This window comes from Lissotriton vulgaris, chromosome 12, assembly GCF_964263255.1.
Source record: "Lissotriton vulgaris chromosome 12, aLisVul1.2, whole genome shotgun sequence".
In the NCBI taxonomy this organism is placed as follows: Eukaryota; Metazoa; Chordata; class Amphibia; order Caudata; family Salamandridae; genus Lissotriton; species Lissotriton vulgaris.
Genome location: NC_141700.1, coordinates 733,211,290 through 733,223,728, shown reverse-complemented (window position 1 = coordinate 733,223,728; position 12,439 = coordinate 733,211,290). Strand labels below are relative to the sequence as shown.

The window sequence follows — 12,439 nt, the reverse complement described above, 5'->3', positions numbered from 1 at the left end:
CATTGAACATTTAACATATAAGACACTGCGCAACTAGGACCATCAACTTTACTTTCGTTCCTTTCTTTGTTGCGGACAGTGAACACAAAAACAGTAAAAAAGGAGGGTGTGAATACTACCTATCGATTCACACCCTACTTACAGCCGACATGTTTCATTGCCTTGGTGTCTATCAGGCAATTTCTTCAGGGCAACTCACTTTTAATGCCACTGCAAGAGACACTGATTCTCGAATGCTGTAATACAAACAAACATATATGCGGTCACCTGGTGTTCTCCCCCATTTTCTGCACATCAAACTCTATGTAATGTCAAACAACCACGCTGTATGGGTAAGTGTCATTATTACCCTTCAAGCAGTTTTGCCTCTCATACCAGACAGGAGGACTTTAAAATCCGGAATCCAGCCCCCATAGGTGAGCGTGGTCCTATCTCCCCATAGAGAAGTTACTAAAAAGAAAGGACCAGAAAGAAACTAGGTTATCACGGTCCCAGTGCCGCCCCCTACCTTGTACAAGTATGCTGGCCTGAAGCAAAGAGGATAAAATGTTACCGGTGGAAGAGTAAGGGTCGGCGTCCTCTCAGCACTCGAACGCCGACCGAGTGCAGCCCTTTTCTTTTACCGGCATAGCTGCCGATTTTCGAGTGCTGTGATAGGACCGCGGGGTTAGCTGACTCCCGCGGCACCCGGCTGTTAATTGGACCGCGGGGTCAGGTGACTCTCGTGTGCCCAGATGCCGGTTCCGAAGTAAAGGAACTGCCGCGGCCATTAGTAAACGGACCCCCAGCCCAAGTAAAGATACGGATAGTCTGGCGATATCTGTGTAATCCTGAAGGGTAACTAACTTATAAAGCATACCAATGCAAGAGCGGATTTTCGAACAGAAAGTCCGGCGATCACGCATATTTTCGGCTTTTACGGCCTGGGCGTATTAATCATTATCGATCTTTATATACAAAGTGTCACCATATCTATAAACGGCAGAGGCTGATTTATTAACAGGGTGTTACTAAACGTGTTAATAAAGTGACGACCAATTTATAACAGTGTGTGGTCATAATCAAATGCGGCGGCGGCCATGTTTGTAAAGTATGAGGCTGATGTAGCACTATATTACTCAAAATTAGAGTCCTAGACTTTAATCATCTGCCATGTTTGTAAAGTGTGAGGCTGATGTAGCACTATATTACTCAAAATTAGAGTCCTAGACTTTATTCATCTGGGTTAAGGTGTAGGGTCCATAGGACACAGGGCTAGCTTCTGCTGACATATTCCAGAGATAAAGGTCCTTAGGCTCGATCTAAGGAGAGTGGATGTAGTTATTATCTCAATCCTTAATTTTATTTATTAAAAGTATATCGGTTTCATAATTTTGTATGTACCTTCAATAAATTGGCAATCAGAAGAGGTACCAAATATAAAGGGGACAGTAGTCTACTGCGCTCAGAGACAGCCACTAAGATCATTCAACGTAGCTTATTCCACTCAAGGAGTTCGTTCAGCCCTTTCTGTTCACTTTGCTCTTGATATATCCAACGTGCCTCCTTAGTGATCAAGCGTCTTTCCACAGACTGTACATCGCCCATCACTTTCTCCAACACTACCCACGTAAAAGTGTGTTTATTACGGTGGCAATGTTGCACTAATTTGGTAGTCAGTTTTCCAATCCTTATTGTGCTGACGTGCTCTTGGATGCGGAGTTTGATCTTCCGTGTGGTGAGTCCGATGTACTCCAACCCACATTCACATTTTAGTCTATACACCACATTGGTAGTGTTACAGTTACTGAAATGGTTCAGTGACCAAGTTTTTCCAGATCGAAGAGTCACGGATGTGGTTTTGTTTGTCAAGGGACACACTGAACAGCTCCCACATGGGAAGTGTCCTTTTGGGATGGTAGTATTCTCTGCTTTTGGTCGTCCGATACTTCTGGTATGAACCAGTTTATCTTTCAGGTTACTTGCTCTTCGGAAGGCAAAACGAGGGGGGGGCATCTTGAAATCCGCTGTTGAGAGTAGGGCCCAATGCTTCCTGATAGACTGGCGGATCTTTGTGGCCATGGGATCATAAGTCATGACTACAGGTAGGTAGTCTGACTTCTCCTTGGTTCGTGTCTCTAACGAAACAGCTCTGGGTGTATTAAGGGCTCTATTTTGAGCTTGTTTGACAACTCTCCGAGGGTAATCACGGGCTTCCAATTTCAAACTCAGAACTTCTGCTTGTTCCTTGTATAGTTCAGTGGATGAACAGTTTCGCCTGTATCTCAGAAATTGTCCCACAGGGATATTGTCTCTTAATGCTCTTGGATGGTATGACCGGTACGATAACAGTGAATTTCTATCGGTGGGCTTTTGATGCACACTAGTTCGAAAACCCCCTCCACATGCCTCGATGTCTAAATCAAGATAAACTGCGCTTGTGCAGTGATATTTCCAAGTGAAACGAAGGCTCATATCTTGGGTGTTTAGCCAATTTAAAAATTGGACCAGGGCTGCTTCATCTCCTGTCCATAGGAGGAGCACATCATCGATATATCGCCTCCAGAGGCGCATGTGGCCTCTGAAGGGATTGTTGTCAGACTCGATGATGTGCTCCTCAAATTGGCCTACATAGATACAGGCAAGACTAGGCGCCATCATCGCCCCCATTGATGTGCCCGTCACCTGTAAGAACAGGTCATCTTTATAGCAAAAAAAGTTTCTTGTGAGGGCAATTTCCACACATTGTAACACGAAACTTTGGGGGGCATCGTAAAACCACTCTTGTGTGGCCAATGCTCTTGATGCAGCCACCAATGCGGCATCCTGAGGAATACAGGAGTACAAAGACTCAATGTCAATAGTCACAATGTATTCCTTAGCGGGGTCAAATGTCATTTGCTCAAGGACATTTAAAATGTCCATAGTATCCTTGACGTACGATTTCTGGGTTATTACCGATTCGCGAAGAAAATAGTCAGCGAACTGAGATAAAGGCTCCAAAATAGATTAAATTCCAGATACAATCGGCCGGCCCGGCGGAGGCCGGGCCGGCTTATGTATCTTCGGAAGGATGTAGAAGGCGGGGGTCCTCGGATTGGTGTTAATAAGGAACTCCGCCTCCTTCGCACTTATCCACTTCTTCTCCTTTGCGCTCCCCACAAGATCAGTTATTATCTTCATCAGTTCCGGAGTGGGGTCTTTCTTGAGGGGTTGGTAATTAGCTCTCACATTGAGTAGACGTCGTACCTCAGCCTCGTAATCGCTGGTGTTTAATATGACGACGGCTCCGCCTTTATCAGCGCTTTTTATAGTTATGTTATCATTCTTCTGAAGGGAATTCACTGCCTCCCAATCACTTTTCGTCATATTTCTGAATCCACTCAATTTGTTGTTACTTTCTATTTTCCCAATTTCCTCTAGGACCTTGGCCTCAAATACTGCCACTTCAGGGCCAATTGCCCCCATCGGGGGACAGAAAGTAGAGGGTTTTTTTAAATTGGTATTGAAGCCTTTAATCTCCTCAGATGGTTGTTTCACGAAGAATTTCTTCAATTTAATTTTTCGCATTGTCTCATGGAATTCGGTGCAACACTTGAAAGCATCATGGGTAGGGGTGGGAACAAATCCCAGCCCTTTATTGAGTACTCGTTCTTCCTCTGTTGTTAAATGGTGGTCGGATAAGTTGACCACAATACTCTTCATACTGGCTTCTTTCCCCTGCTCCGTGTCTGTCGTGGGGAGAATGTTTGCCATTGTTGCGGGAGCCGATTGCCGCGTCCTTTTCCTCTCCCTTGTTGTCCCGGACCCTTGTTGGATGCTTGTCCCTGTTCTAAAAAATTGCGCAATAAAGCACGCAGGTCGTTGTTGGAAGTTTCAGATTGGTTAAATCTTACTCTGCTGGTACTAGGTCCTGGCTCAGGTTCGTCTTCACTGGACGTGTTATTAAATGTCCAGTTTGCAGGTGTTCGCCTTTGTTGCTGAAATCTGGCCCCTCTACCTCTTTGCCCTCCTCCAAATTGCTGTGGCTGTTGTTGTTCTTGTGCGGGTTGGTAGTGTGAATCGTTGATGTAGGGGAAGGCCCACTCGTGTGTGTAGCGTTGTAAGTTACGCTGTAGGCCCCTTATTTTCTGAGTTATCATATATTGTTTATACTCATCCAGGTCTTCTTTGATTTTCTGTAGATGTTCTTTTGCGTCAGTAAAGCTACTGTCCCTATTAATGGCCTCCTCTAGCTCTACGATTTCTTTAAGTACCTCTTCACTTAATCTCTGAGCTGTGCTGATTATCAAAATTAACCAATCTCTGGTACATTTATTAGCGATGAAGCTCCAATCACGTCGGAACTGTATATCGTCAAGGAAGATCCGCGGTTCGATCCTCACTATTAGACTTGCAGGTGAGGCTCCAGACTGATAGTATTCAGACATTAGGGCCCCATGCAGGGCAATTCTTATATGTTTCTTTTTTAAGTTACTCAATTTCTCCCATTCTTCCCTGACTTTATTATTACCGGAAAGGAGATTATCTTCGAACAGGGATGGGCCGGCTAAAATAGCAGCAATCTGTTCGTCCGTAAAAGCCAGACAATTTTTATCCATTCTCAGACTACAGACTTACTGGTGGTTTGACTATACAATAGGTGGTGGGAAAACCAGGAATTTCTGAGATACAGGCGAAACTGTTCATCCACTGAACTATACAAGGAACAAGCAGAAGTTCTGAGTTTGAAAATGGAAGCCCGTGATTACCCTCGGAGAGTTGTCAAACAAGCTCAAAAGAGAGCCCTTAATACACCCAGAGCGGTTTTGTTAGAGACACGAACCAAGGAGAAGTCAGACTACCTACCTGTAGTCATGACTTATGATCCCATGGCCACAAAGATCCGCCAGTCTATCAGGAAGCATTGGGCCCTACTCTCATCAGCGGATTTCAAGATGCCCCCCCCTCGTTTTGCCTTCCGAAGAGCAAGTAACCTGAAAGATAAACTGGTTCATACCAGAAGTATCGGACGACCAGAAGCAGAGAATACTACCATCCCAAAAAGACACTTCCCATGTGGGAGTTGTTCAGTGTGTCCCTTGACAAACAAAACCACATCCGTGACTCTTCGATCTGGAAAAACTTGGTCACTGAACCATTTCAGTAACTGTAACACTACCAATGGGGTGTATAGACTAAAATGTGAATGTGGGTTGGAGTACATCGGACTCACCACACGGAAGATCAAACTCCGCATCCAAGAGCACGTCAGCACAATAAGGATTGGAAAACTGACTACCAAATTAGTGCAACATTGCCACCGTAATAAACACACTTTTACGTGGGTAGTGTAGGAGAAAGTGATGGGCGATGTACAGTCTGTGGAAAGACGCTTGATCACTAAGGAGGCACGTTGGATATATCAAGAGCAAAGTGAACAGAAAGGGCTGAACGAACTCCTTGAGTGGAATAAGCTACGTTGAATGATCTTAGTGGCTGTCTCTGAGCGCAGTAGACTACTGTCCCCTTTATATTTGGTATCTCTTCTGATTGCCAATTTATTGAAGGTACATACAAAATTATGAAACCGATATACTTTTAATAAATAAAATTAAGGATTGAGATAATAACTACATCCACTCTCCTTAGATCGAGCCTAAGGACCTTTATCTCTGGAATATGTCAGCAGAAGCTAGCCCTGTGTCCTATGGACCCTACACCTTAACCCAGATGATTAAAGTCTAGGACTCTAATTTTGAGTAATATAGTGCTACATCAGCCTCACACTTTACAAACATGGCAGATGATTAAAGTCTAGGACTCTAATTTTGAGTAATATAGTGCTACATCAGCCTCATACTTTACAAACATGGCCGCCGCCGCATTTGATTATGACCACACACTGTTATAAATTGGTTGTCACTTTATTAACACGTTTAGTAACACCCTGTTAATAAATCAGCCTCTGCCGTTTATAGATATGGTGACACTTTGTATATAAAGATCGATAATGATTAATACGCCCAGGCGACTACCAACGCCGTAAGAGCCGAAAATATGCGTGATCGCCGGACTTTCTGTTCGAAAATCCGCTCTTGCATTGGTATGCTTTATAAGTTAGTTACCCTTCAGGATTACACAGATATCGCCAGACTACCCGTATCTTTACTTGGGCTGGGGGTCCGTTTACTAATGGCCGCGGCAGTTCCTTTACTTCGGAACCGGCATCTGGGCACACGAGAGTCACCTGACCCCGCGGTCCAATTAACAGCCGGGTGCCGTGGGAGTCAGCTGACCCCGCTGTCCTATCACAGCACCCAAAAATCGGCAGCTATGCCGGTAAAAGAAAAGGGCTGCACTCGGTCGGCGTTCGAGTGCTGAGAGGACGTCGACCCTTACTCTTCCACCGGTAACATTTTATCCTCTTTGCTTCAGGCCAGCATACTTGTACAAGGTAGGAGGCGGCACCGGGACCGAGATAACCTAGTTTCTTTCTGGTCCTTTCTTTTTAGTAACTTCTCTATGGGGAGATAGGACCACGCTCACCTATGGGGGCTGGATTCCGGATTTTAAAGTCCTCCTGTCTGGTATGAGAGGCAAAACTGCTTGAAGGGTAATAATGACACTTACCCATACAGCGTGGTTGTTTGACATTACATAGAGTTTGATGTGCAGAAAATGGGGGAGAACACCAGGTGACCGCATATATGTTTGTTTGTATTACAGCATTCGAGAATCAGTGTCTCTTGCAGTGGCATTAAAAGTGAGTTGCCCTCAAGAAATTGCCTGATAGACACCAAGGCAATGAAACATGTCGGCTGTAAGTAGGGTGTGAATCGATAGGTAGTATTCACACCCTCCTTTTTTACTGTTTTTGTGTTCACTGTCCGCAACAAAGAAAGGAACGAAAGTAAAGTTGATGGTCCTAGTTGCGCGGTGTCTTATATGTTAAATGTTCAATGTTGTTAGTTGTGTTACATATAAGTTGTGTTTACTGCACCATCCACTGTCTTTTTATTTTTTTGGGGTCTGAGACACTTTTACGTTATAGCTTGATGGCACCAATGATGAGAACAGGGCCAACCTGGTGAGTACCAGCCAGGGGTCCCATTGGTGGTTCGCCCGTGAGGTGCCATCTCTCTTTTCTCACATTTTTTGTTTGTGCTGTCCTATATGTATAGATCAGAGAGGTTGTTGTTTTTTTAAAGAGGCAATAGACTGAAACATTTGGACTATCCTTATACTGAAAGGATTCCCTCGGGTGACGAATGTCCACCGTTAATGTTTACAGACTAATAATCAAATATTGCCATAAGAACTAGGACTGTTGTTGTTGATTAGCCTTTATAATCCTACCTTCTAACCTAGGAGCAAGACAATACAGAGGACTACATTCGGATACAGTAGCTCAAAAGGCACGCCCTACAAACCTCTATTACTGAGAGCCTATGTACTCTGCTGTTGGTATAGTTCCCCCGTCAATACAATGCTCCGTGCACCTGTATGGGAAAAAACCACGTTCATCAAAATTCCATAGATATTGCGGATGCATTGTATCTCACACTTTTTACGTACTGGTCATTGCTTTGCCTGTAGAAGGCTCTATTTTCTCTTAGTGCATTGGTTATGGGAGAATGAGGCTTTGATACATATCTATTGCACAAGATAATAAGATATGATGTTGCACAAGATTGTTCTCAATGTTGAATTGTATCCCTGGATTATTACTTTTGCACAAATCAAGGATGAATGTATCATTTGTGAGATTAACAAAAACTATCAATAAAAAAAATAAGAAGAAGCTGAAGTCTTTATGTTCACTCCTCAGACCTTCGGGTCACAAGGAAACCCTTCAATTCCCATGGATTCTTGCTTGGATCTGAGAAGTATTGGACGTGATCTGGTGAAATATGGTCACTAATGGTATTAACTGCAGTGAGGGAATTCCCCACAATCATGAGACTTTGGCTAAATTCAGCACAAAGTACTTTAATGTGGAAATAGGCGTGAGTATAGAGTATAGGTGCATTTTGGGGGTTAAGACAAGTTTAGACTGTGGAGCAAACCAAGACCGTGCACCATTAACAACCAACATTGCACAGGTATTTCATTGAGACATTAACTGGGTTACGACAGAAACATTATGGTGTGGCTCTGGGTAGAGAGGTTAGAGTTGTCTGAGTAGAATAGCATTAGCTTGGCAGTGGTTAAATAGGCAAGCACTAGGAAGGTGTATGCTACACTGGATAGCATTGAATGGGACTAGATAGACAAAATAGTCTTGAGGTGACATTTGGCAGATAGGATGGTGTTGGGTAAATGGGATGCCATTTAGTAAATTGGATGGATTAGATAAATAAGTTGGGGTTGGAATAGTAAAGGTTAAATATTACAGCCCATAGTAATGCACTGTATCAGCCATTAAATGCCCGCTACAGTGTTATGGGCCCAAGCGGAAGACAAGGGCCAATTACAAGGTGGCTGGACTTTGAAATTAATGGCTGGAATAGCCTTCTATAGCAGGACATGAGGCTATTTGAACATTCCTCCCCATGAGGGCAGAATATCCTATAAAAGCATTGTACCCCACTGCTAGGACACTACCAGTTGCTGAAGGCCCTATTCCTAGTCACAGGCCAAACCCATAAGCAAAGGCCTATAACTACGTAGAGGACGTTTAAAAATGGGTATAGCCAGTGGTTGGAATGTTCTAATAGCATTATAACCCTTTTGTGTCTGAGGTTGATAAAGTTCTGAAATAAACAGGGAGGAACAGAAAGACAAATATTGGAAAATTTGTGCAGAAGATCAGTAGCAACCAATGTTGGCCCGAGTCAATTAATTGCCTTCATGGGAGCTCTCACCAGTCCAATGTTCTATGTTCTCAGTAGGATGGTATTCAGCAGGAACATGTTAGGATGACATTTAGACAATAGCTTAATTGTGTGGTGGCCCTGGCTAAAAAAGGTAGCATTTGATATATTGGTTAATGCTGTTGTGATGTCACTAGTTAAGTCTGATAGAGCTGGGTGAGCAGGATAGCATTAAGATGGCACTCGGTAAATGGGATAGCCTTGAGATAGTGTATTATACTTAGGAGAGCACCGGCATGGCTTTGGATAGCATAGGGTTGAGGTGTCACTGGGTAATGAATGGTGTTTAGTTAATGTAATGGTGCTGGGTAAATGGGTTGGAGTTGGGATGGTACAGATGAAATAAAATACTGCCATTGTGGTATTGGGTAGGATAGTCTTGGGACAGCATTGACAAAGTAGGCTATCTTTATGGTGGGATTGGGTTCAGGTTCAAGGCTTCCTTGTGAGATGTTACACATGTTCATGGCCACTGGTTGCCTATGTTGGATACAGCCCCTAATATTTGTGAAAGTACATAGTGAATACAAGGCAATAGGGTGACATGTCCTTCTTATAGTCAACCATCATCCCTTTCCTAACGCTGTGATGTTCTTTCAGCTAAAATCATCTATGAAGACCACCAGCCCCTTCTTTTACAACATCGAGAAGTTGAGCTGCAGAACAACCGGACTTCTTTTCGGTAAGGCAAGTCTAGGGTTAGCAGGGGCAAGTCCAAGAGCATCCCTTTATTTGGGGTGTTTTGTAGCTGTGGCCTTTGAATTAGTAGAAATGGATAGTCTGTCATCTGTTTTAAGTTTATATTTCTCTGCTAAAAAATACCTGGTTTGAGTGATTTTTTTTACCCAAAGTTTTATTGATATTCTAACAACAGTACCAGCCTTGCCTGTAAAAACCTAGGGCCATATTATCAAGAAAGGGCGATACATTATCGCTGCTTTTATCAGCAGGAAACTGCCGCTAAAGCGGTGATAAAGGGCTTGATAATATGCCCTTGTGAATTCCCATAGAAGCCCAGGTTCTGGTGTTAACCTGGGCTTCTATGGGAATTCACAAGGGCATATTATCAAGGCCATTATCACCGCTTCAGCAGCATTTTCCTGCCAGCGATAATGTATCGCCCTTTCTTGATAATACGGCCCCTACTTTGTTGGTATCCCTAAATGACAATAAGGTTTGTTACTTACAAGGAGAAGAGTTTGGACTGGGCAATGTATGATCATTCTAGCTGCAAAGGGTAACATTTATGGGTGTTTTATATGTAATGCAAGTAGCTCTTATTTTGAACCTGAATAAATATTGTATTGCAAAATGACTGTATAAGTGTAATCTTTTATTGCAACTCTACAGGTGGAGGGTTTACCCCGGTGCTCCTTGGAAGCTAGATGTCAAGAGTATAGACGATTTGAACAGCGATTTTAAGTTCTCCCTCATGAAGATGAGCAGTCTGGGGCTGACTCGTGAGGCAGCGTAAGTATTACCTAAAGGGGTAGGTATAAGAAAAGTATCCTGGTAGGAGATAGGTCTTTAGATGTAGAGGTGGGAGGCTGAGGAGAGGTGGTGAGCAGCACTGCGGCTCAAATCTATGAAGCCATTTAGCATTTCTTAATGGGCCGAATCGCTATTTTGGCCTGCTAAGAAAGGCTAAATGGCCTTTTTAGATGTACAAAGAGCCAAAACTGCGTGCAATTTACAATTTCTACACTGTAGAAATTGCAAATTGCAATAGCGATTTAGGGATTGCAAATAGAGATTACCTACTTGCAATTCCTAAAGCACATGTACAAAGCATTTCCTAAATGCGAATTGGGCATTTAGGAAATGCAATTACCATCGACTTCAAGTCAATGGTAACCATGTGCAAAATAAAAAAATGCAATAAAAATGCATTCTTTTTTATTGTGACATGAAGCACACATATGCCCCTAGCAAATACAAACCATATGAAATTCAAACCATTTCGCATTTCCTATTTGTGATTCCCTAATAGCGATTCCTAATCTGTAGGAATCACTATTAGGGACTCACAAATTTTTTACATATCCATTTGCATCTCTTAAACAGCAATTCCTACAGAGTCGCTATTTAAGAAATGCAAACGGGAACCTTGGTACATCTGCCCCTTGATGCTGTGTAAACGTGTAATTTTGGGTGGCCACATGCTACTAGGAGAAAAAACTCTTTGTCGATATTAAAATCCAAATTGACAATTCAGAGGCTAGCACGTCAAGAGACTAAGGGCCTGATTACGGCTCAGGCGGACAGGGTTTTTCCGTCACAAACCAATTTAAAATCACATTATATCCTATAGAACTTCTAATGTGTTGGACCGGATATCCATCACGTTTGTGACGTAGTATCCCATCCGCCAAGATCCAAATCAGGCCCTAAGTTTTAGCCCAACCTAGAAAAGAGGCAGTCACATAATCTCAATGATGGGATCCCTCCAGTGACTTCTGTTTGATTCTGGAATGTAATGAAAGATTCTAAGCACCATGCACAAAGCTTACTGGAGCTGAGGTAGTGGTGAGTGAACCTTTAATTACTTTTGGGTATTCTGGCGAATTTGCGGAGATTTGCACTTGTCAAAGAAGTACAAAGCTCCCATTATTTCCCCCAGGTAGATGTAGTTGTAAAAGTATATAAATGTGGGAAACGAACTGTTCAGAAACGTGGATGCTACCCTTCAATGCCTAAGAAATTTGTTGTTTACCTCTACTTCGAGACATTATTAGATTTATTGATTCTATCTTTCTTGTAAGTGTGCGGCTTGGTGAAACCGTGAGAAACAAGATGTACCCCTAAATGAAAAAGAAGGGAGTGAAAATAAGCTGCAAAACCAATTCTATCTCTCATTTTCTAAGCAAAGCACATAGCATTTTAAGTATGTGATGAAAACATTTACTTTTAAGTAACCCTGGGTGAAGCAATATGCTACACTCGCTTAGTTTGCGAAGTTTGTGCTACTTCGTACTACGTGAATTGCACGTAGCACAGTGCAAACAAGCGTAGCATAGCGTAGCAACACAGTCATTTTTTGCTTGCCCGCGGTCCTCAATATCAAGTTGGTGACCGCCAGTGAGCAAAATGTCATCCCGGTGAGACTTTTTCCTCGTTCGCGATCAGCAACATCAAGTTGCCGATTGCAAGCGTGGAAAATAAATAACCGCGAGATTCTCAACGTGGGGAGCCCAGGTTTCTTATTGTGAGTGGTCGCGTATGCTCGCTAGCAATGAGAAACTACAAGTCCGCGTTGAGAACACTGCCGCCTGAGTAAAAAATCTACTCGAGTGGCAGAAAACGACAGCTCGCACTGTGCAAGATGCTGTTTCAATGATTGCACAGTGCGGACAAGCATCTGGCACTGTGCAATCATCGCAAACAGCGCACTACGCAGTTCGCGCAGTGCTACGTGTATCTCGCGTAGTGCGAAGTGCACTTCGCGTAGCTTCACGTAGCTACGCGTAGTACTTCTATGCAAACTATGCCCAGGGTTACTTTTAAGTAATGCAGGCTGCAAGCGCTTCCTTGGCTCGGTTAAAGCTCGTCTGGCCAGAGCAGAGTACGAATCCCAAGAAATTCAAACTTCAGCGGTGAACAAATGG

At 43.2% G+C, this 12,439-nt stretch overlaps 1 protein-coding gene across 1 annotated transcript in view; it reads left to right on the top strand.

Annotated features, from left to right (window-relative positions):
- LOC147678429 (hydroperoxide isomerase ALOXE3-like) overlaps positions 1-12,439 on the top strand; it is a 167,690-nt gene that overhangs the window by 86,812 nt on the left and 68,439 nt on the right. The window contains exons 3-4 of the mRNA XM_086946025.1: positions 9,435-9,516; positions 10,185-10,304. Of these exons, the coding sequence (XP_086802151.1) occupies positions 9,435-9,516; positions 10,185-10,304 (202 nt within the window). The remainder of the gene's footprint in view (positions 1-9,434; positions 9,517-10,184; positions 10,305-12,439) is intronic.